The sequence below is a fragment of the Oncorhynchus mykiss genome, chromosome 2 (genome assembly GCF_013265735.2).
Source record: "Oncorhynchus mykiss isolate Arlee chromosome 2, USDA_OmykA_1.1, whole genome shotgun sequence".
Classification (NCBI taxonomy): domain Eukaryota; kingdom Metazoa; phylum Chordata; class Actinopteri; order Salmoniformes; family Salmonidae; genus Oncorhynchus; species Oncorhynchus mykiss.
The window spans coordinates 13886142-13910083 of NC_048566.1; the positions used below are offsets into that span (position 1 = coordinate 13886142).

The window sequence follows — 23942 nt, forward strand, 5'->3', positions numbered from 1 at the left end:
TCTCAAATGACTACAGGAAATGCAGAAATTGATAAAAATGCTGAAAATGATTTTTGGTTGAAGATGAAATGAACAGCATAAAACAATGAGAATGGAGAAAGCCCTTTTGAAATCACTTAGAATATATGTGTTGCCAACCTAGAGTCACACACTACCATTAATGCTTAGGGCTGCAATCCCGTTAACGGGATCGATATGACAACAGCCAGTGAAAGTGCAGGGCGCCAAGTTCAAAACAACAGAAATCTCATAATTAAAATTCCTCGAACATACATGTATCTTATACCGTTTTAAAGGTAATATTGTTGTTAACCCCACCACAGCGTCCAATTTCAAATAGCACCACAAACGATTATGTTTGGTCACCACCAAGCCACAGAAAAACACAGCCATTTTTGCAGCCAAAGAGAGGAGTCACAAAAAGCACAAATAGAGATAAAATTAAGTTAATGCAACCGCTGTGTCAGATTTCAAAAAAACTTTACGGAAAAAGCAAACAATGCAATAATCTGAGACGGCACCCAGAAAATAAATACAATTATCCGCCAGGTTGGAGTCAACAGAAACCAGAAATAACGTAAAGATTCCCTTACCTTTTTATTTAAAAAGGCAAGTCAGTTAAGAACAAATTCTTATTTTCAATGACGGCCTAGGACCAGTGGGTTAACTGCCTATTCAGGGGCAGAACGACAGATTTGTACCTTGTCAAGTCAGGGGTTTGAACTTGCAACCTTCCGGTTACTAGTCCAACGCTCTAACCACTAGGCTACCCTGCTACTACCATTTGATGATCTTCATCTGAATGCACTCCCAGGAATCCTAGTTCCACAATAAATGCTTGATTTGCTCGATAATGTCCATTATTTATGTCCAAGTAGCTACTTTTGTTAGGGCTCAGGTATACAAATCCAAACGCTCGTGCAGGTCCCGCATAACTTCGGACAAAAACTTCAAAAAGTTATATTGCAGGTCTTAGAAACATTTCAAACTAAGTATAGAATCAATCTTTAGGATGTTTTTATCATAAATCTTCAATAACGTTCCAACCGGAGAATTCCTTTGTGTGTAGAGAAGCCATGGAACGCAGGTCGATATCATGTGAAATGTGCCAGGAAATGACCAGGAAATGGCTCTCTGCCAGTAACCTGACTCATTCAGCTCGTATTCAGCCCCACAACACAGTAGAAGCCTCATTCAAGTTTCTACAGACGGTTGACATCTAGTGGAAGCCCTAGGAAGTGCAACTTCATCTATATCCCACTGTGAATTCAATAGGGGCTGGGTTGAAAATCGACCAACCTCAGATTTCTCACTTCCTGTTTGGATTTCTTCTCAGGTTTTTGCCTGCCATATGAGTTTTGTTATACTCACAGACATCATTCAAACAGTTTTAGGAACTTCAGAGTGTTTTCTATCCAATACTAATAATAATATGCATATATTAGCAACTGGGACTGAGGAGCAGGCCATTTACTCTGGGCACCTTTCATCCAAGCTACTCAATACTGCCCCTGCAGCCATAAGAAGTTCATGCAAATTTGGAACTGTTATTATTCGAAAACATGAAATACTGTAAAATACCATCCAATTTGTTTAAAATACCATGATATGATATTTTGGCCATATCGCGCGGCTCTAACTCAAGGTATGGTTAACTGTAGATTCACACACACATACATGTAATCAAATAAAATCAAATTTTATTGGTCACATTCACATGGTTAGCAGATGTTAATGCGAGTGTAGCTAAATGCTTGTGCTTCTAGTTCCAACAGTTCAGTAAGAGGGGCACCATAGGGAAACAAAGAGAGAGGAGAGTGGAGGAAGAGGAGCACCATAGGGAAATAGAGAGAGGGGAGAGTGGAGGAAGAGGAGCACCATAGGGAAATAGAGGGAGAGGAGAGTAGAGGAAGAGGAGCACCATAGGGAAATAGAGCGAGAGGAGAGTGGAGGAAGAGGAGCACCATAGGGAAATAGAGGGAGAGGAGGGTGGAGGAAGAGGAGCACCATAGGGAAATAGAGGGAGAGGAGAGTGGAGGAAGAGGAGAATCATAGGGAAATAGAGGGAGAGGAGAGTGGAGGAAGAGGAGAATCATAGGGAAATAGAGGGAGAGGGGAGTGGAGGAAGAGGAGAATCATAGGGAAATAGAGAGAGAGGAGAGTGGAGGAAGAGGATAATCATAGGGAAATAGAGGGAGAGGAGAGTGGAGGAAGAGGAGAATCATAGGGAAATAGAGGGATAGGAGAGTGGAGGAAGAGGAGAATCATAGGGAAATAGAGAGAGGGGAGAGTGGAGGAAGAGGAGCACCATAGGGAAATAGAGGGAGAGGAGAGTGGAGGAAGAGGAGAATCATAGGGAAATAGAGGGAGAGGAGAGTGGAGGAAGAGGAGAATCATAGGGAAATAGAGGGAGAGGAGAGTGGAGGAAGAGGAGCACCATAGGGAAATAGAGGGAGAGGAGAGTGGAGGAAGAGGAGCACCATAGGGAAATAGAGGGAGAGGAGAGTGGAGGAAGGGGAGCACCATAGGGAAATAGAGGGAGAGGAGAGTGGAGGAAGAGGAGCACCATAGGGAAATAGAGGGAGAGGAGAGTGGAGGAAGAGGAGCACCATAGGGAAATAGAGAGAGAGGGTGAGTCAGATGGAGGGACTAAGAAGAAGGAAGATAAGAAAGAGAGAGGGAGAAAACAATTAAGTCAATATTTCAACCTGAGGCGAAAACTATGAACTGCGACAGGTTTTTTCTTTCTCTATATCCTTTATGTGATTGTGAAATGAACCTTGCAACAAAACAAATAAATTACATGACAAATGTACTGTGTTGATAGTAGGCCTATAGCCTGTTTCTGCCTGGCTAGCTAAGCCCTGTTTCTGCCTGGCTAGCTAAGCCCTGTTTCTGCCTGGCTAGCAAAGCCCTGTTTCTTGGCATAGCGAGTTGAGCAACGATGATAAAATACTGCTTTATCTATGACAGACTTTCACACTGGGCTACCAAAAAGCCTGTGACTGAGACAGACGTGTGTGTGTGTGTGTGTGTGTGTGTGTGTGTGTGTGTGTGTGTGTGTGTGTGTGTGTGTGTGTGTGTGTGTGTGTGTGTGTGTGTGTGTGTGTGTGTGTGTGTGTGTGTGTGTGTGTGTGTGTGTGTGTGTGTGTAATAACTTAACATTTCACCTCATCAATCATTTTGTTCCAAAGCATTCTCGTTTTTGTCATGTTCTTCTTTCAGGTTCCCTTGTCTATGTGTACAGAAGAAGCAGAAATAACAACCAATCATGAAAGCATTGCTTAGCTTTCAATATGGCTGCCAAGCTGATACATTCACAGTAACACTGTTGACAATTAATGGAGGAACACCGAAGGGAAAGTCAGGACAAAGGATTCCACTACGGCATAGTTGGAATGTTGTCCTTTTTTCAAATCTGTCTAAACATGGGCTCATATGCCTGTTTTAATGAGCATGTGTGTGTGTGTGTGTGTGTGCGTGCATTCGGACTGTGGCATTACTTGAGATAACAGATGCTGCCCATTCAGCTCACTGGCTGACAGGCAATCTGCAGAGCAGTGTGTGTTCATGGTGGAGACAGACCCCTATATCAGACAACCACACACAGAGACACACACAGACACACAGACACACACACAAACCTTTTCCAATTGAAAGAAAAATAGACAGGGCTGTAAATAATATATCAAAGATCGAGGAAACCTTCAATTACTTTTTTGTTTAAAGTAAAGGCTACCTGACGGCCTTCCCATTCCTAATTCATACCGTACCTTACGCTTGGATAGCACACACACATTCTATTTTGATTGGAGGGGTGTAACAGCGAAGTCTTTCTCCTACAGAATGGATGGCTGCCCATGATATATTCCCTTGGGCCACATACAAGGTAAGAAGCTGCTCGCAACAACTGTGAGTCGAGCATCACTCTCCAACTAAGCCGAGAAATCCCTCTTCATTAAAATCCCGAGGACATTTCGTTAAAGAGACTCAACTTCATTCCACAGGCACAGCATTAAAGTGTCATGAACAAATAATTAGAATTAGTTCTCTTTCTATGGTCATGAACAGGGCAGAGAACAGTGTTATGATGATGATACTTAACTACACAGGGCATAGTGTTGAAGTCGCCCAAAACAATAAAATGCCACCACATAATAGCCTGGTACACCTAGTAATGTTCAGTGGTATTCAAACCTGTGTGGCGACCCCACTGCAATTTCCCCACGACCCCACTTTACAAACCACTATTAAGCCATAATGCCAGAGAGGCTGTGGTGCATATTGTCACGACTATAGTGGAAGTTAAGGGCAATTCCCCAAAAGAAAGATGGTGGATTTAAAATGTCATTTCAACCAATTAGTACCATTAAATATGTCTAACAATAATGATTAAATATGATTCAAAGACTCTTTCAATTAATTGGTTGCCTTTACCAGAGGCATACAATTAGTCTCTAATTAATGTTCAGCTAAAAATGGTATATTCATAGATGGTGCGTGCCCAGGATAAAATGACAAGAAACACTACTTTAGGCTTAACCAGTGAAGATGGCCATCAAATCACCTCCCAGGCGAAACCAGCCTACAATCACCTCTACAATCACCACCAGGACAGACAAAGACGAAATTGTTAGAGACCCATGAAATGAGACTGCTAACAAGACAATTTTCCACAACATGAACACAATAAGCACCTAGAAGACATCCAGTCCTCCTCCAGACCAGGGGATCAGGGGAGAGAGGTGGCCTGGTTAGGGTGGAGAGGAAGCTGAAATAAACCAACCACCTAGGGGTAGCTGGGGCTGGCATGACCTCCTCTGGGACTGTTAGGTCACTATGGACGAGCAGAGACACACTGGCAATTTAGGGGCAATGAGGGGCATTTGGGGGCATTTCCAGGGCACAGGACACTGGGGAGCTTGTTTCTACGATACATTTAAACATACTGACAGACCGCTTGGAGAGCTCACTGCCGTTTCTGACAGATTGCATGAGAATGAAATATTGATTCAAAGTAGACTTGTGTAACAGAACTTATTCATTATTACCAGACTAAGTAATGGATTAGGTAAGGTCCTGCCTGCTGATTGGTTGGTAAGTGGTAGCTACAAGATCACAGGTCCGAGTTGAGCCTCGTAGCCCACCACATCTAGCTAGTTCAATACTGTGCATTGCATATACAGTTGAAGTCGGAAGTTTACATACACCTTAGCCAAATACATTTAAACTCAGTTTTGCACAATTCCTGACATTTCATCCTAGTAAAAATTCCCTGTCTCAGGTCAATCAGGATCACCACTTTATTTTAAGAATGTGAAATGTCAGAATAATAGTAGAGAGAATGATTTATTTCAGATTTTATTTCTTTCATCACATTCCCAGTGGGTCAGAAGTTTACATACACTCAATTAGTATTTGGTAGCATTGCCTTTTAAATGGTTTAACTTGGGTCAAACGTTTCAGATAGCATTCCACAAGCTTCCCACTATAAGTTGGGTGAATTTTGGCCCATTCCTCCTGACAGAGCTGATGTAACTGAGTCAGGTTTGTAGGCCTCCTTGCTTGCACTCGCTTTTTCAGTTCTGCCCACAAATGTTCTATAGGATGAGGTCAGGGCTTTGTGATGGCCACTCCAATACCTTGACTTTGTTGTCCTTAAGCCATTTTCCACAACTTTGGAAGTATGCTTAGGGTCACTGTCCATTTGGAAGACCCATTTGCGACCAAGCTTTAACTTCCTGACTGATGTTGTGAGATGTTGCATCAATATTAGCCACATAATTTTCCTTTCTCATGAAGCCATCTATTTTGTGAAGTGCACCAGTCCCTCCTGTAGCAAAGCACCCCCACAACATGATGCTGCCACTGCCGTGCTTCACGGTTGGGATGGTGTTCTTCGGCTTGCAAGCCTCCCCCTTTTTACCCCTTTTTACAAACATAACGATGGTCATTAAGGCCAAACAGTTCTATTTTTGTTTCATCAGACCAGAGGACATTTCTCCAAAAAGTACGATCTTTTTCCCCATGTGCAGATGCAAACCGAAGTCTGTCTTTTTTCTGGCGGTTTTGGATTAATGGCTTCTTCCTTGCTGAGCGGCCTTTCAGGTTATGTCGATAAAGGACTTGTTTTACTGTGGATATAGATACTTTTGTACCCGTTTCCTCCAGCATCTCCACAAGGTCCTTTGATATTGTTCTGGGATTGATTTGTGATTTTCGCACCAAAGTACGTTCATCTCTAGGTGACAGAACGCGTCTCCTTCCTGAGCGGTATGATGGCTGTGTGGTCCCATGGTGCTTATACTTGCGTACTATTGTCTGTACAGATGAACATCGCACAGATACATCATTATTTAAAAAATTTATTTCATTTGATTAATTAATTATATTATTTATTTCTGTATTTCTTCATCATATATGATAATGAGGGGGTGTCAAGCTAATTTATGTCGGTGGTATCAAAAAACAACCATTGGTTGATCAATGCCATGGTGCTTTGATGGATTGCATTTGCCTGGGCTTCGTTCAGCATCACAGAATGTGGGGCGGCAGGTAGACTAGTGGTTAGAGAGTTGGCCCAGTAACAGGAAGGTTGCTAGATTGAATCCCAGAGCTGACAAGGTAAAAATCGGTCGTTCTGCCCCTGAACAAGGCAGTTAACCCACTGTTCCCCGGTAGGACGTCATTGTAAATAAGAATTTGTTCTTAACTGACTTGCCTAGTTAAATAAAGGTAAAATATTGGACAGTCATACTGTAATGTACAGCCTATTGTAAAGAACGGCTAGCTGGAGTCGTCTGAGTGGTCGGCTGTAAATGCCCTCACCCGCTAGTCCTTCATGTGATATAATTGGTTGACTCACCGGTAAGAACAGTACAGATACTTCTTAGTCCAAGACTTTTAATATCTTCATCACCACCACACACTAGTATTGAAATCTTCAGTTTCCACAGGATGGACTTGTGGTTCAGAAAGGTAAGAACAGATAAATAATGTGGTGCAATAGAATATCTACACAGGAAAGAATGGCACAGCATCTATACAGGGATATTCACATAACAGCACATACATTTACAGCAGTATATGTAAAAACATCTCACGAGAGAGAGAGAGACAACTAATTAAGACAGGTGTGATTGATGGCCCTCTCAGGACTGGTGGAAATCAGTCATAAATCTTTCTGCGCATGAGGAAAGCCGCGGACAGATTCTGAAACATCTCGCCATGGCATAACAGTAGCGTGAACTATGAAAACACAGTGGTCAAGTGCGTATACAGACTATAGGAAAGAACCATCTGTAAACAATAACATCTACTGCAAAACAGTTCACTGCAATACTGGCACTTATAAAGGACAAGCACATGGAGTATCGGAAATCTACATAAGTACTATACAGTTACAGATGTAACAAGGTAATTAGGCCTAAGGTAATTGCTTGCAGTCAATCACCATAATGTAGCATTAACCCTCCCGATAATAAACCACACAACTCACTTGTTGAACGTACGTGCAATCTTGCTAAAATAAACACACTGACAACTTAGTCGGCAGCCAAACGTGCATCTTCTTCTTCTGTGGGATTGGGTTGGCGGATCGCAGCCAACTGTTAAAGTACATAAGCCTACATTTGTGAAATGAGCAATATTTGTGTGAACTCTTAAAAATCCTCTTAAGGATCAGACACTTTTTTCAATTTTCGCCTAAAATGACATACCCAAATCTAACTGCCTGTAGCTCAGGCCCTGAAGCAAGGATATGCATATTCTTGATACCATTTGGTATTCTTGTTACCAAGGAAACACTTTGAAGTTTGTGGAATTGTGAAAGTAATGTAGGAGAATATAACACATTAGATCTGGTAAAAGATAACAAAGAAAAAACATGCGTTTTCTATTAATTTCTTTGCTCCATCTTCTTTGAAATGCAAGAGAACGGCCATTATATGACTTAGGACTCTAGACGCAATTTAGATTTTGGCCACTAGATGGCAGCAGTGTATGTACAAAGTTTTAGACTGATCCAATGAACCATTGCATTACTGTTCAAAATGTTATATCAAGTCTGCCCAAATGTGCCTAATTGGTTTCTTGATACATTTTCAAGTACATGACTGTGCACTCTCCTCAAACAATAGTATGGTATTATTTCACTGTAATAGCTACTGTAAATTGGACAGTGCAGTTAGATCAACAATAATTTTTACTTTCTACCCATATAAGACATGTCTGTGTCCTGGGAAATGTTCTTGTTATTTACAATATCATGCTAATCGCATTAGCCGAACGTTAGCTCAACCGTCCCCCAGACTACATTTTTTGGGCAAATGAACAAATTATTGTCTTTTGTTGAACAATCCAAACTTGTTAAGCATTATCCAAATATGGCATGTTTACACAATTTATTTCTGTTTTCAGCAGTTTCAATGGGGACTTTTATTTTGAAGGCAAACCAAAAATGATATATTTGTGGCTAATCGTTATTGTAGCTAGCTTCACATAAGTGGTGCTGAAGCGAACATAAGCAGTTGAGCAACGCGCCGACATTGATCAACCAGCATGTGTTAGACACCACCCACAGACCACCACCCATCACCCCATTTGATTGACACCCCCTCATTAAAATATTGGAGGAAGAAATACATAAATTAATTAATTAATTAATTAAATAAATAAAAATTTATAAAAAACAATTTAGTTTGAATAATTAGATAATACATAGAAAAATAATGAAATACATACTGATATGTAGAAAAATGAATACATTTTCATCAGTATTTCTGCATTTCCTTTCTCATTTATTGAATTATGTGTGGATTTATGTTTGTATTCATATGTGCATTTTTTTTCAGGTTTGGTTCTCCATATGAATTAACCATATCAAACATAAATTCCCTACTTCTCGGAATGTGTTTGCACACACTACAGTGAAGGTTGAATAGGCAGTTCACGTACAGAAACTCCCTCAACGTGTCAGCAGAGCAGATAGAAAGCTGATTGTAAACACAAATCATAGGGTACATACTTCTACAACCAGAGACAGAAGCCCAAAACGCAGTCCTACCTAAATCAATGAGCTAGTGCTTAGCGTGCCTGATCTCCTCTGCTAAATCATCCTTTCATAATTGAAATGGCTCTTGGGCATTCCTCTGCTCTGTCAATTACAGAAGAGAACATGGCTACAGATGCAATGCAGGACATTTAAAACTTGTAGTGTATTTGAGGAGGAAGTTTGTAATTTCCACTTTGAAATTTCAGACTTGATTTTCCCTTACGAAAAATTCCCTCTACAAAAAAAATGCCATTCATTATAATACACATAATGATTCACATTATGATAATCCTGTTGTTGCAGGATTATTTTCCTGCTGTAGCAAACTGGCTCAAATTAAGATCCTACATCTGTAACTCCATACTCTGTCTCGGTAGCTAACACAAGCTGGAGAGCATTGCTAACAATACACAAACACAAGGCTAGGGGAAGATTTATCTGTGTTACTGAAAGAACTGTCATTATCACTACAGATGAAGGGCTGTACACAAGACATAGCCGACATAAAACGTTAATATGCAGTGGATGACACCCTCTACACTGAACGCAGACTTTCAGAAATGGTTGTGTGTGCTGATGGCAGATGCACAGTGCATTAGGAAAGTATTCAGATCCCTTCATTTTTTACACATTTTATTACGTTACAGCCTTATTCTAAAATTGATTACATTGTTTTTTCCGCTCTCATCAATCTACACACAATACCCCATAATGACAAAGCAAGTTTTCAGAAAGAAACTGTTGAAAATGTATAAAAACAATAAAAACTTAAATATCACATTTACAGATACTAATATTATTATTATTATATATATAGCAAAATATAGTGTTTGTTAATGATGTTGTCTCTTAAATAGTGTTTATTAATGATGTTGTCTCTTAACAGTAAACTATAGTGTTAATTAATAATGTTGTCTCTTAACAGTAAACTATAGTGTTTATTAATGATGGTGTCTCTTAACAGTAAACTATAGTGTTTATTAATGATGTTGTCTCTTAACAATAAACTATAGTGTTTATTAATGATGTTGTCTCTTAACAGTAAACTATAGTGTTAATTAATAATGTTGTCTCTTAACAGTAAACTATAGTGTTTATTAATGATGGTGTCTCTTAACAGTAAATTATAGTGTTTATTAATGATGTTGTCTTTTAAATAGTGTTTATTAATGATGTTGTCTCTTAACAGTAAACTATAGTGTTTATTAATGATGGTGTCTCTTAACAGTAAACTATAGTGTTTATTAATGATGGTGTCTCTTAACAGTAAACTATAGTGTTTATTAATGATGGTGTCTTTTAAATAGTGTTTATTAATGATGGGGCCTCTTAACAGTAAACTATAGTGTTTATTAATGATGTTGTCTCTTAACAGTAAACTATAGTGTTTATTAATGACGGTGTCTCTTAACAGTAAACTATAGTGTTTATTAATGATGGTGTCTCTTAACAGTAAACTATAGTGTTTACTAATGACAGTGTCTCTAAATAGTGTTTATTAATGATGGTGTCTCTTAACAGTAAATTATAGTGTTTATTAAGGATGTTGTCTTTTAAATAGTGTTTATTAATGATGGTGTCTCTTAACAGCAAACTATAGTGTTTACTAATGACAGTGTCTCTAAATAGTGTTTATTAATGATGGTGTCTCTTAACAGTAAACTATAGTGTTTATTAATGATGTTGTCTTTTAAATAGTGTTTATTAATGATGGTGTCTCTTAACAGCAAACTATAGTGTTTACTAATGACAGTGTCTCTAAATAGTGTTTATTAATGATGGTGTCTCTAAACAGTAAACTATAGTGTTTATTAATTATGTTGTCTTTTAAATAGTGTTTATTAATGATGGTGTCTCTTAACAGTAAACTATAGTGTTTATTAATGATGGTGCCTCTTAACAGTAAACTATAGTGTTTATTAATGATGTTGTCTCTTAACAGTAAACTATAGTGTTTATTAATGATGGTGCCTCTTAACAGTAAACTATAGTGTTTATTAATGATGGTGCCTCTTAACAGTAAACTATAGTGTTTATTAATGATGTTGTCTCTTAACAGTAAACTATAGTGTTTATTAATGATGGTGCCTCTTAACAGTAAACTATAGTGTTTATTAATGAGGTTGTCTCTTAACAGTAAACTATAGTGTTTATTAATGATGGTGCCTCTTAACAGTAAACTATAGTGTTTATTAATGATGGTGCCTCTTAACAGTAAACTATAGTGTTTATTAATGATGGTGCCTCTTAACAGTAAACTATAGTGTTTATTAATGATGTTGTCTCTTAACAGTAAACTATAGTGTTTATTAATGATGGTGCCTCTTAACAGTAAACTATAGTGTTTATTAATGAGGTTGTCTCTTAACAGTAAACTATAGTGTTTATTAATGATGGTGTCTCTAAACAGTAAACTCATACCACCTCATACTTCATTCCCTTGTCTTTTTATCACAACAGTTTCTACCAGTGATTATTCTCCAACCACTCTTTCTCTTATCCTGTTTTCATTGGGTTTGAATTAAGGGGCCATTACTCTGTGAAGAGCTTTGTTCATCATATTGTCTATCACAAGGCGCATTATGCAGCAGTCTCATTCCGGTAGTGTGGGAAAAGCCCTAGGAAGCAGAACGCAGACTAGTTCTAGCCTAGCTGGGAAAACAGGAAATGCTGACTTGATGGTGGATCATACTCATACTGAAAGGATACAGTGGCTTGTGAAAGTATTCACCTCCCTTAGCAATTCTACTATTTTGTTGCCTTACAACTGGAATTAAAACAGATTTTTTTGGGAGGTTTGTATCATTTCATAAATACAACATGCCTACTACTTTGAAGATGCAAAATATGTTTTATTGTGAAACAAACAAGAAATAACACAAAAAAACAGAACCCCCCCAAAGTCAATCCATTGTAGAGCCACATTTTGCAGCAATTACAGCTGCAAGTCTCTTGGGGTATGTCTCTATAAGCTTGGCACATCTAGCCACTGGGATTTTTGCCCATTCTTCTAAGCAAAACTGCTTCAGCTTCTTCAAGTTGGTTGGGTTCCGCTGGTGTACAGCAATCTTTAAGTCATACCACAGATTCTCAATTGGATTGAGGTATGGGCTTTGATTAGGCCATTCCAAGACATTTAAATGTTTCCTCTTAAACCACTTGAGTGTTGCTTTAGCAGTATGCTTAGGGTCATTGTCCTGCTGGAAGGTGAATCTCTGTCCCAGTCTCAAATCTCTCAAAGACTGAAACAGGTTTCCCTCAAGAATTTCCCTGTATTCAGTGCCATCCATCATTCCTTCAATTCTGACCAGCTTCCCAGTCCCTGCAGATGAAAAACATTGGATGGTGTTCTCGGGGTGAGAGGTGTTGGGATTCTGCCAGACATAGCGTTTTCCTTGATGGCCAAAAAACTCAATTTTAGTCTCATCTGACCAGAGTACCTTCTTCCATATGTTTGGGGAGACTCCCACATGCCTTTTGGCAAACACCAAACGTGCTTGCTTATTTTTTTCTTTAACTTCTTGGCGCACCCATCCCGTTAGCGGGATCATTTTCGTCAACATCCGCTAAATTGCAGAGCGCCAAATTAAAATTAAATTACTACAAATATTTAATTTTCATGAAATCACAAGTGCAATATAGCAAAACACAGCTTAGCTTGTTGTTAATCCACCTGGCATGTCAGATTTCAAAAAAGCTTTACAGCTAAAGCAAACTAAGCATTTATGTAAGGACATCTCTCTCAGCAGACAAAACATTACAAACAGCTAGCAGCAAAGTAGTTTGGTCACGTAAGTCAGAAAAGCAATAAAATTAATCGCTTACCTTTGATGATCTTTGGATGTTTGCACTCACGAGACTCCCAGTTACAAAATAAATGTTCCTTTTGTTCCATAAAGATTATTTTTATATCCAAAATTCCTCCATTTGGTTGGCTCGAGAGGTCACGACGGGGCAGACGGAAATTCCAAATAGTATCCGTAAAGTTTGTAGAAACATGTCAAATGTTTTTTATAAGCAATCCTCAGGTTGTTTTTACAATAAATAATCAATAATATTTCAACCGGACCGTAGCTTTTTCAATAGGAGAGAGAGAGAAAATGTCTGCTCCAAGCTGTTGCTCATGCAAAACTCTGCTGGCACCCAGCCATCCACTGACGCGATGTGATCGTTCTCGCTCATTTTTCAGAATAAAAGGCTGTGTCTAAAGACTGTTCACACCATGTGGAAGCTATAGGGGAAGGAATCTGGTTGCTATCCCTTTAAATGGAGGGAAGGCATGCAATGGAACAGGGAGCTAAAATAAGAGGCACTCCCTAGTTGGATTTTCCTCAGGTTTTCGCCTGCAATATCAGTTTTGTTATACTCACAGACAATATTTTGACAGTTTTGGAAACTTTAGAGTGTTTTATATTCTAATCTGACAATTATATGCATATTCTAGCTTCTGGGCCTGAGAAATTGGCAGTTTAATAGGCAGTTTAGTTTTTCATCCAAACATCAAAATACTGCCCCCTACACTCAACAGGTTAAGCAATAGGCTTTTTTTCTGGCCACTCTTCCGTAAAGCCCAGCTCTGTGGAGTGTATGGCTTAAAGTGGTCCTATGGACAGATACTCCAATCTCTGCTGTGGAGCTTTGCAGCTCCTTCAGAGTTATCTTTGGTCTCTTTGTTGCCTCTCTGATTAATGCCCTCCTTGCCTGGTCCGTAAGTTTTGGTAGGCGGCCCTCTCTTGGCAGGTTTGTTGTGGTGCCATATTCTTTCCATTTTTTAATAATGGATTTAATGGTACTCCGTGGGATGTTCAAAGTTTCAAATATTTTTTTATAACCTAACCCTGATCTGTACTTCTCCACAACTTAGTCCCTGACCTGTTTGGAGAGCTCCTTGGTCTTCATGGTGCTTGGTTGGTGGTGCCCCTTGCTTAGTGGTGTTGCGGACTCTGGGGCCTTTCGGAACGGGTGTATATATACTGAGATCATGTGACACTTAGATTGCACACAAATGCACTTTATTTAACAAACTATGTGACTTCTGAAGGTAATTGGTTGTACCAGATCTTATTTAGGGGCTTCATAGCAAAGGGTGAATACATATGCATGCACCACTTTTCTGTTTAAATATATATTTTATTTATTTCCATATACATATATATATAAATAAATATATATGTCATTTTTTTCACTTCACTTCACCAATTTGGACTATTTTGTTTATGTCCATTACATGAAATAAAAATAAAAATCCATTTAAAGTACAGGTTCAATAGGCAACAAAATAGGAAAAACGTCAAGGGGGATGAATACTTTTGCAAGGCACTGTATTATCTCTAACCAGACATGAAGTCCACAGGAGAGCAGCACTAGTAAATATGTTGTTGAGTGACGCAACACACAGCACGGCGCGTTGGAGCCGTCATGGCACATCTGCAGTACAATGCTAATTTGTGTCTCCAGATGGACAACCAGTTAATAACAAATCAATGGAACAAATCAATGGCACAATTAAAACTGTAATTGGATTAAGGGACAAATAGAGAGATCAACCATCTGCTTTGTTGTCATGGTCACTTGGCAGGCACAACAAGCTTCCCCCTAAAGTTAGGAAAGCGGAGTCCCTGCCCATCTCCCAAAAACATCTGAAACCCTACCTCTTTGGAGAGTATCTGAAATAACTCCAACAGGGCACTTCTCTTTTCCTAAAATACTTTGTTCAGAGAAAATGTACTTGACACGATTGTGATGTGTTGTTGTCTCACCTAGCTTGAGTCAATGAGTATCAAACTCTTTGTTATGGCAAGCCTAAATCATTTCAAGAGTAAGCATTTGCTTAATTAACAAGTCACATAATATGTTGCATGGACTCCACACGTACAATTAGCTATAAGGTCCCTCAGTCAAGCTATTAATTCAAACACAGATTCAATCACAAAGACCAGAGAGGTATTTCAATACCTCGCAAAGAAGGGCAGCTATTGGAAGATGGGGAAAAAATCATAAAGCAGACACTGAATATCCCTTTGCTCATCGTGAAGTTATTAATTACACTTTTGATGGTGTATCAATACACCCAGTCATTACAAAGATACATTACAAAGATACATCCTTCCAAACTCAGTTTCCAGAGAGGAAGGAAACCGCTCAGGGATTTCACCATCAGGCCAATGGTGACTAAAAAACAGCTTCAGAGTTTAATGGCTGTGATGGGAGAAAGCTGAGGATGGATCAACCACATTGTAGTTACTCCACAATACTAACCTAATTGTCAGGGGAAAAGAAGGAAGCCTGTACAGAATAAAAAATATTCCAAAACATGCATCCTGTTTGCAACAAGGCAGTAAAGTAAAACTGCAAAAAATGTGGCAAAGAAATTAACTTTATGTCCTGAATAGAAAATGTTATGTTTGGGGCAAATCCAACACAACATATCACTGAATACCGCTCTTCATATTTTCAAGCATGGTGGTGGCTGCATCATGTTGTGGGTATGCTTGTCATTCAAGGACTAGGGAGTTTTTTAGGATAAAAAGAAATGGAATAGAGCTAAATACAGAACAAATCCTAGAGGAAACCCTGATTCACTCTGCTTTCCACCAGACACTGGGAGACAAATTCACCTTTCAGCAGGACAATAACCTAAAACATAAAGCCAAATATACACTGGAGTTGTGTACCAAGACAACATTGAATGTTCCTCAGTGGCCTAGGTCTGACTTAAATCAGCTTAAAAATCTATGGCAAGACATGACAATGGCTGACTAGCCATGATCAACAACCAACTTGACAGAGCTTGAAGAATTTTTTAAAGAATAATGTGCAAATATTGAATAATCCCAGTGTGCAAAGGTGATTCCACTGTAGCCCTCAGGGGGGTGAACACGTAATTACAGAGCATTTTGTGTAGATCGTTGACAGAAAATGACAATTAAATCTATTTTAGTCTCACTTTGCAACACAACAAAATGTGTGAAACATCAAGAGGTGTGAATGCATTCTGAGGGCACTGTATCTTAAGATGAATGCACTAACTGTAAGTAGCTCTGGATAAGAGAGTCTGATGACTAAAATGTTAACACGGATGTAATTTCCAATCATCAGTTTTGGAGGGTTGATTGGGTTTGATAAACACATTGATTAAGACTTTTATGGGTTTCTTTTTTCTTTACTCAGCAAATAGCTTCATTATGCAAATGCATTTCCTGTGAATAAATATATTTTTTGACAGAATCCTCTTGCTTATTTGGTGAAGCATTCAGAAATTCATATCCATGTACTAGGCAAACCTCATAGCTGGTAATACTGTATATTCCACATCCTTGAGGTGAACCAAATCAACATTTAAAAACACATAAGGGATAGTAAGAGAAGGAAACATCTCAGTCCGTTAGCAAGCCAATGTCTTTGATTCGACATACAGAATAATGAGACTTCTTCCTGTATCTCCAACTCTTCAGAAAGTCCATGTAGTCATCTGTAATCACATGTTGAGATCTATCTCACCAAAGAGAGCCCTGATTGAACAGAACCATCTACAGGACATATCCTCCAATTGACCCTTAAACATTACACCACTTTTAACATTGAAGATGGTTCTTATATTGCAAGTTGTAATAAGACTGGCACTGCAATGTTAATTACTCGTCAGAACAGAGTGAGAGGCCACTTACCTCCAGCCACTGTCCGTGGGACTGCATTTTGATGAGTACGCAGGGGTCTGGCTTGGACAGGGCGTCCCGGTCTGAGATGCCCTTGCAGGTCACCCGCAGCTCCACTTTGGCCAGGCACGGGCTGTTGAACAGACCAAGGGTGTTGGCCGCAGACTCATAGATGTTGCTCATGGTGTGTGTGTGTGGCGAGTGTTCTGCGAGGGAGACAAACACACATATCACAGTGATTACAGGGAGTCGTCACTCATCATTCAGCACACGCACGCGCACACACACATACTTCCTCTACTTTATTCACAAATACACACAAACATCCCCAAACACTGTACATTAAGGAAACTTGATTATCACGAGGGCTCTTTGTTCCTTTAGAAGCCCCTCCGCCCCCACAGCTGTCAAACTGCTGCTAATTATCCCATGCTGATTTGATGAGCACACCAGACAGGATATGATAGCATTTTCCTGTCCAGCAATCACCTAATTAATCTCAACCCTCCAATTAGACCGTCAAGGTAAATGAGATCCGTGAGATGTGAAGTGATGATCCCAATCAAGCTCTTGCTGCTAGTGATTCTCTGATCCACCTCTACGCAGACGACACCATTCTGTATACTTCTGGCCCTTCTTTGGACACTGTGTTAACTAACCTCCAGACGAGCTTCAATGCCGTACAGCTCTACTTCCGTGGCCTCCAACTGCTCTTAATTGCAAGTAAAACTAAATGCATGCTCTTCAACCGTTCGCTGCCCGCACCTGCCCACCCGTCCAGCATTACTACTCTGGACGGTTCTGACCTAGAATATGTCAATAACTACAAATACCTAGGTGTCTGGCTAGACTGTAAACTCTCCTTCCAGACTCATTAAGCATCTCCAATCAAAAATTAAATCTAGAATAGGCTTCCTATTTCGCAACAAAGCATCTTTCACTCATGCTGCCAAACATACCCTCGTAAAACTGACTATCCTACCGATCTTTGACTTCGGCGATGTCATTTACAAAATAGCCTCCAACACTCTACTCAGCAAATTGGATGCAGTCTATCACAGTGCAATCCATTTTGTCACCAAAGCCCCATATACTAACCACCACTGCGACTTGTATGCTCTTGTTGGCTGGCTCTCGCTTTATATTCGTTGCCAAACACACTGGCTCCAGGTCATCTATAAGTCATTGCTAGATAAAGCCCCACCTTATCTAAGCTCACTGGTCACCATAACAGCACCCACCCGTAGCACACGCTCCAGCAGGTATATTTCACTGGTCACCCCCAAAGCCAATTCCCCCTTTAGCCATCTTTCCTTCCAGTTCTCTGCTGCCAATGATTGGAACTGAAGCTGGGGACTCATATCTCCCTCTCTAACTTTAAGCACCAGCTGTCAGAGCAGCTCACAGATCACTGCACCTGTACATAGCCCATCTGTAAATAGCCCATCCAACTACCTCATCCCCATACTGTTTTTTTTTGTTGCTCCTTTGCACCCCAGTATCTCTGTTTGGACATTCATCTTCTGCACATCTATCACTCCAGTGTTTAATTGCTAAATTGTAATTATTTCACTACTATGGCCTATTTGTTGCCTTATCTCCCTTATCTTACCTCATTTGCACACACTGTATATAGACTTTTCTATTGTGCTATTGACTATATGTTTGTTTATTCCATGCTTAACTCTGTGTTGTTGTTTGTGTCGCATTGCTTTGCTTTATCTTGGCCAGGTCGCAGTTGTAAATGAGAACTTGTTCTCAACTGACCTACCTGGTTAAATAAAGGTGAAAATAAAAAATAAATAAAAAATAAAAATGGACTAATACCAAATCTCCTGGTGCAGTGTTAGGCTCTTATATTCATTTGAGAGCTTGGGACTAGGTTCTATCTGCAAAAATATGATTCTGAGATAATTGCCATTGAATTGTGTCAGCTATTTTTTACCCACATGAATTGTGGGGTATTTAGAGTACTGTATAGGTAGAGAACATTGAACAGAACAAGGCTATGTAAATAACATAAATCTAACAAATATGCAGAGAGAACCTTATAGTCCCAAGCGCTTGGCTTGATAATAACGAATCGAAAGAAAGTGATACTATGGATCAGAAGACAACAGCAGCTTGTTAAGTCAGACAAGGTTACCACCACAGTAGCCCTGGGAAGCAGACAAGGTTACCACCACTGTAGCCCTGGGGAAGCAGACAGGGTTACCACCAAGGTAGCCCTGGGGAAACAGACAGGATTACCACCACTGTAGCCCTGGGGAAACAGACAGGGTTACCACCACTGTATAGCCCTGGGGAAGCAGACAGGGTTACCACCACTGTAGCCCTGGGGAAACAGACAGGGTTACCACTACTGTATAGCCCTGGGGAAACAGACAGGGTTACCACCACTGTAGCCCTGGGGAAACAGACAGGGTTACCACCACTGTAGCCCTGGGGAAACAGACAGGGTTACCACCACTGTACCCTGGGGAAAGAGACAGGGTTACCACCACTGTAGCCCTGGGGAAACAGAGAGGGTTACCACTACTGTATAGCCCTGGGTAAGCAGACAGGGTTACCACCACTGTATAGCCCTGGGTAAGCAGACAGGGTTACCACCAGTGTAGCCCTGGGGAAACAGACAGGGTTACCACCAGTGTAGCCCTGGGGAAGCAGACAGGGTTACCACCACTGTAGTCCAGGGGAAGCAGACAGGGTTACCACCACTGTATAGCCCTGGGGAAACAGACAGGGTTACCACCACTGTATAGCCCTGGGGAAACAGACAGAGTTACCACCACTGTAGCCCTGGGGAAACAGACAGTGTTACCACCACTGTATAGCCCTGGGGAAACAGACAGGGTTACCACCACTGTATAGCCCTGGGGAAACAGACAGGGTTACCACTACTGTATAGCCCTGGGGAAGCAGACAGGTTTACCACCACTGTAGCCCTGGGGAAACAGACAGGGTTACCACTACTGTATAGCCCTGGGGAAGCAGACAGGGTTACCACCACTGTATAGCTCTGGGGAAACAGACAGGGTTACCACTACTGTATAGCCCTGGGGAAGCAGACAGGGTTACCACCACTGTATAGCTCTGGGGAAACAGACAGGGTTACCACTACTGTATAGCCCTGGGGAAGCAGACAGGGTTACCACCACTGTATAGCCCTGGGGAAGCAGACAGGGTTACCACCACTGTATAGCCCTGGGGAAGCAGACTTGGACAGAAGATTCCACTTCCTTTTTCATTGAAACTGATAGAGTGGTGTTCTAATCAAAGTGTCCTTCTCTGAGTAATTGGATTCAGCCTGACAGGCTAATAGCTAGCGACATCGTGGAATAACAGTCCCACCGACCGATCCCTGAGCAATTAAACGCTCCATGGAGAGAGAGAGAGAGAGAGAGAGAGAGAGAGAGAGAAAATTGATCGGACACCACAGCCTCTAGGCAATCTGCTCTTCTTGTCTGAGGGATTTTTACAAACCATAGGTACACCGTTAGTGGGCATCAGAATATCTGAAAACTGATTATCTATTCATCAGCTACAGTCCCTCAATTATCCAATAGAAACTCTCCTTTGCAACTGTTGGACCACTGAAGTCCACCTAGATCAGCTAGATACAGGCAAGAGTGTGCAAGGTGGTTTTGAATGTGTCATTGTGTCACACCTTGATTACTCCAATTTTTATCTCGACCTGTGTACCTATGTTGTAAACTTTCATTCATAGGCTAGGTTGTAGCAATTTCATGATGGGTATAGGGAAATTAGAGTATCACGTAGTAGCCTAAACCTATTGATGTTACATCGCGCTGGGTGAATGGAATATGAATGACAGTCATTTAATATGCTGTAATAGAAATGCCATGCTCGTAAAAAAAAGAATCGTCCTCCCTCATCTTCAACGTCACCGACCGCAACTGAAGCTCATCCATCAAAACCTCTGTCCTCCATCATCCATCATCCAGCCACCAGAAGGTCCATAACCAGCTGACAGGGTCGTACATTACAACTAAATGAACAGCCATGTTTACATACTGTAACTCCATGAAAAACTCTTTCCCAGGCATACACATTGCCAGCATGTCAATATTAAGCATCCCTTCACACACATACACAGGACAAGTGCACAGCTAGTGAACGACAGTGAGTAAATAAGCAACAACAACAATAACAAATATTTTCCCAGTGGCACTGACTTTGCTGATAAATACTTTATTGAGAGAAAATATACTTGATACGATTGTGATGTGTTGTTGTCTCACCTAGCGATGTTAAAATGAATGCACTCGCTCTGGATAAGAGTGTCTGCTAAATGACCCCAAAATAAATAATGAACAGACCGGCACCGGCACCGACGCCCTGACTCCCCTGCACTTCTGGTCGATTTTTCAAGAACTGTTTTTTTTTTCTGGCTGAGGCCCATGCTATTTCTGTTCTGCTCAAGTAGGCTACTTGCTGGAGCCAACTCTATTCTAGGACACGCCTGTAGCAATGTGCTTCTATGTTTGTAAACGCAGGTGTGTGTATTTGTCTATACAGTATGTGGGATTATGGATGTATATGTGTGCATACTGTTGAAGTGTGTGTGTGTGTGTGTGTGTGTGTGTGTGTGTGTGTGTTAACATATATGTGTCCGTGCAGTAGACCCCTGTTAGGGAAGATTCAGAATTTGTTGGTAACATATGTAAGATGTTTTATATTCATCAAATGTGTGTAAGTTAATTCTCATCAGAATGGTATTTTTGTGTAATTCTGTGGTGAGGTTGCAGATATCTGTTCTATGTCAAACTAAGTTGCCTGGGCCGCTGAGAGGGGAGAGGTCAAAGTGTCATCATGTGTAAACATATATTTCACTCTCTAGCTTTCCCATAGTGGGGAAAGGAAGGTTGCAGTGTCTGGAATCATTCTATGCTCCCTCTTATGTTGTTTCTATCTTAACCTATAGCCTCACCCTCCTCTCCGAGAGCTTGTCCAGGAGGTTGTATTTAGAGTTGGTTACATCTAAATGACAATTTGATATATGCCTGTTGATATGGAGGATTTGGTTTATGGTTTCACGGGTTTGGGAAAGGAGACAAAGCTGAACGATGAGTTATGTCTATGCTGTCTGACTATGTGTGTCTTTGCTATTAAAGGAACTCAGTTGCATTGTAAGGGGGCTCTCAGAGGATTCACTGGGAGACACTGAATCAATCTGAGAGTCATAGGGTTGTGATAGAGCTCATATAATTAAAGATGGACTTTGATAACTAACTCTGACTTGTGTGTGTGGTTTGCTCCCATGATTTGGTAAATAGAGGAAATTTCCACGACACCCCTGACCTCAGACAGTGGCAACCTGTAAAGGCTTTGTTAACAGCTGTGACTGGATGTGCTGCTGCTCTCTGTCACAGCAGGCCTCATAAAAGTGCTGATGCAGACACCATGGCAATGTATTACAGACAGAACACTGGCTGTTGCCGGCACCCTGGTGTTTAATAGCAGAAGAAAGATCAAGAACAAAGAAGCACAACTCAATTGAACACATTGACCTTTATCGAGGGAAGCTAATCTACTCTGGAAGTGCAGTGGACATAAGGCAATAGCCATTCTGGATATGAATGTCTGCTAAATGAATGTCATGTCTAATGTTTCATTTCCAGAGCCGTACTGTGTAAATCCCATTCTGCCTGTCTCCTGCCATCGCACTCTCGGCCTGGCGATGAGCAGCACTCCCCCTGGTCAGGTCTCACAGAGGCTTTAGGTTCATCCACAACATGAGCTGAAAATCCCAGTAGATTGGAGAGGTTTTGCTGGAATCCAGCAGTATATCCTTCCATTGCCTGCTTGACTCCCAGCAGCTCAGTGTGATCTGAGCATGAGGAAGGACTTTATCTGCTCTATGTTCCTTCTTTCAGATGCCACAATATCAACTGAGCTACAGGCTACCCACGCTAAGTCAGGTACAGATGTAGGATCTTCATTTGAGACAGTTATGTACAGCAGGAAAATAATCCTGCAGCAACAGGAAATGTGTGGATTATAGTTAATGGAAATGTTTTTTTTTCCATTTGGGCAAATCAAATCTGACATTTTAAACCTTGAATAAACTACAAGTTTTACATTTCCTGCATTGCAACAGAGTGATCCAATTAAGATCCTACACCTGTATCACTCCCCTGGCACTGGACAATGCAATATCATTGTCACATTATTGCCAGTCAGTTACAGTATAATTTCCCTCCTGTTCAGCTCCACTTCCTGAGCCAGGAGGCCAGTAATCCTGGAGGAAATCAGATGTTATTCACAGCAAACCCAACATAATCTGATTACAGTATATCACTTCAAAACACGGTTGAAATACAAATGTCAATCATCTGAATGTTACACATTCTCCTTCCTCTCTCATTACCCATGATGCCTGAGGCTCAGGGTTGGGGATGACATAATTTATTCTCATGGTTGATGAGATGGACTGATGGTGTTAGAATGTTATGGGGGGAGTATGAGCTGCCACTCACACTAACCTCCATGCTCCATTGGAATCCACACTAAATGGGTCTGCTTGTTGCCTGTGTCAACACCATGGGGGGGTAGAGGCATTGCCTGTGTCAACACCATGGGGGGGTAGAGGCATTGCCTGTGTCAACACCATGGGGGGGTAGAGGCATTGCCTGACTGATGTTAGGGTTAAGGATTGGGCAATATTTATACTGTAAGAAATTTACCCATTTGTTATAATTAGCATATTCTTTGCAGATAATCAGGACGCTACTATGAACTTGAACTATTCATTGCATAATGAGCTCTGACTCGAATGTGGTCTGTATATTTCACAGTTGCCATGGAAGCAAGGGGAAGGGATCCCCTTTTTTTCCAACCTTCATTCTAAAACTCTCTCAGCGTCAGACACACCTTGCTACCAAACCCTCTGCTGTTGTACTGTACTGTCAAAGGCGTGGAGTTGAGTTCCATTTCCCCCCTGACCACCACTTCTACGTGTCATGCCAGGAGAACAGACAAATATACAACTGCATCCTGAGTTCATTGGAAATCCCTGCAGCTCACTGCATATTTTTAAAACCCAGTTAAGCAACATTTTGACGCTAGTAATTACCCTTTCACTGAATGGGTGATGAATGAACCCGTCCATGTGATTCAAACCTGGTTCCACTAACAAAGGCCTGTCTCTTGCTGCGTATTTAATAATTGGGGACGGTAATGGGTTCAGAAGCAACTTTAGAAGTAAAGCTTGG

The 23942-nt window shown here is 40.7% G+C and overlaps 1 protein-coding gene across 2 annotated transcripts in view; it reads right to left on the bottom strand.

The window, feature by feature from the left end:
• The window catches only part of LOC110535394 (copine-4), an 86098-nt gene that overhangs the window by 57863 nt on the left and 4293 nt on the right, over window positions 1-23942 (bottom strand). For both annotated transcript variants that reach the window (XM_036962016.1, XM_036962010.1), the window contains exon 2: window positions 16720-16913. In XM_036962016.1, coding sequence (XP_036817911.1) covers window positions 16720-16890 — 171 coding nt within the window. In that variant the 5' untranslated portion in view covers window positions 16891-16913. The remainder of the gene's footprint in view (window positions 1-16719; window positions 16914-23942) is intronic.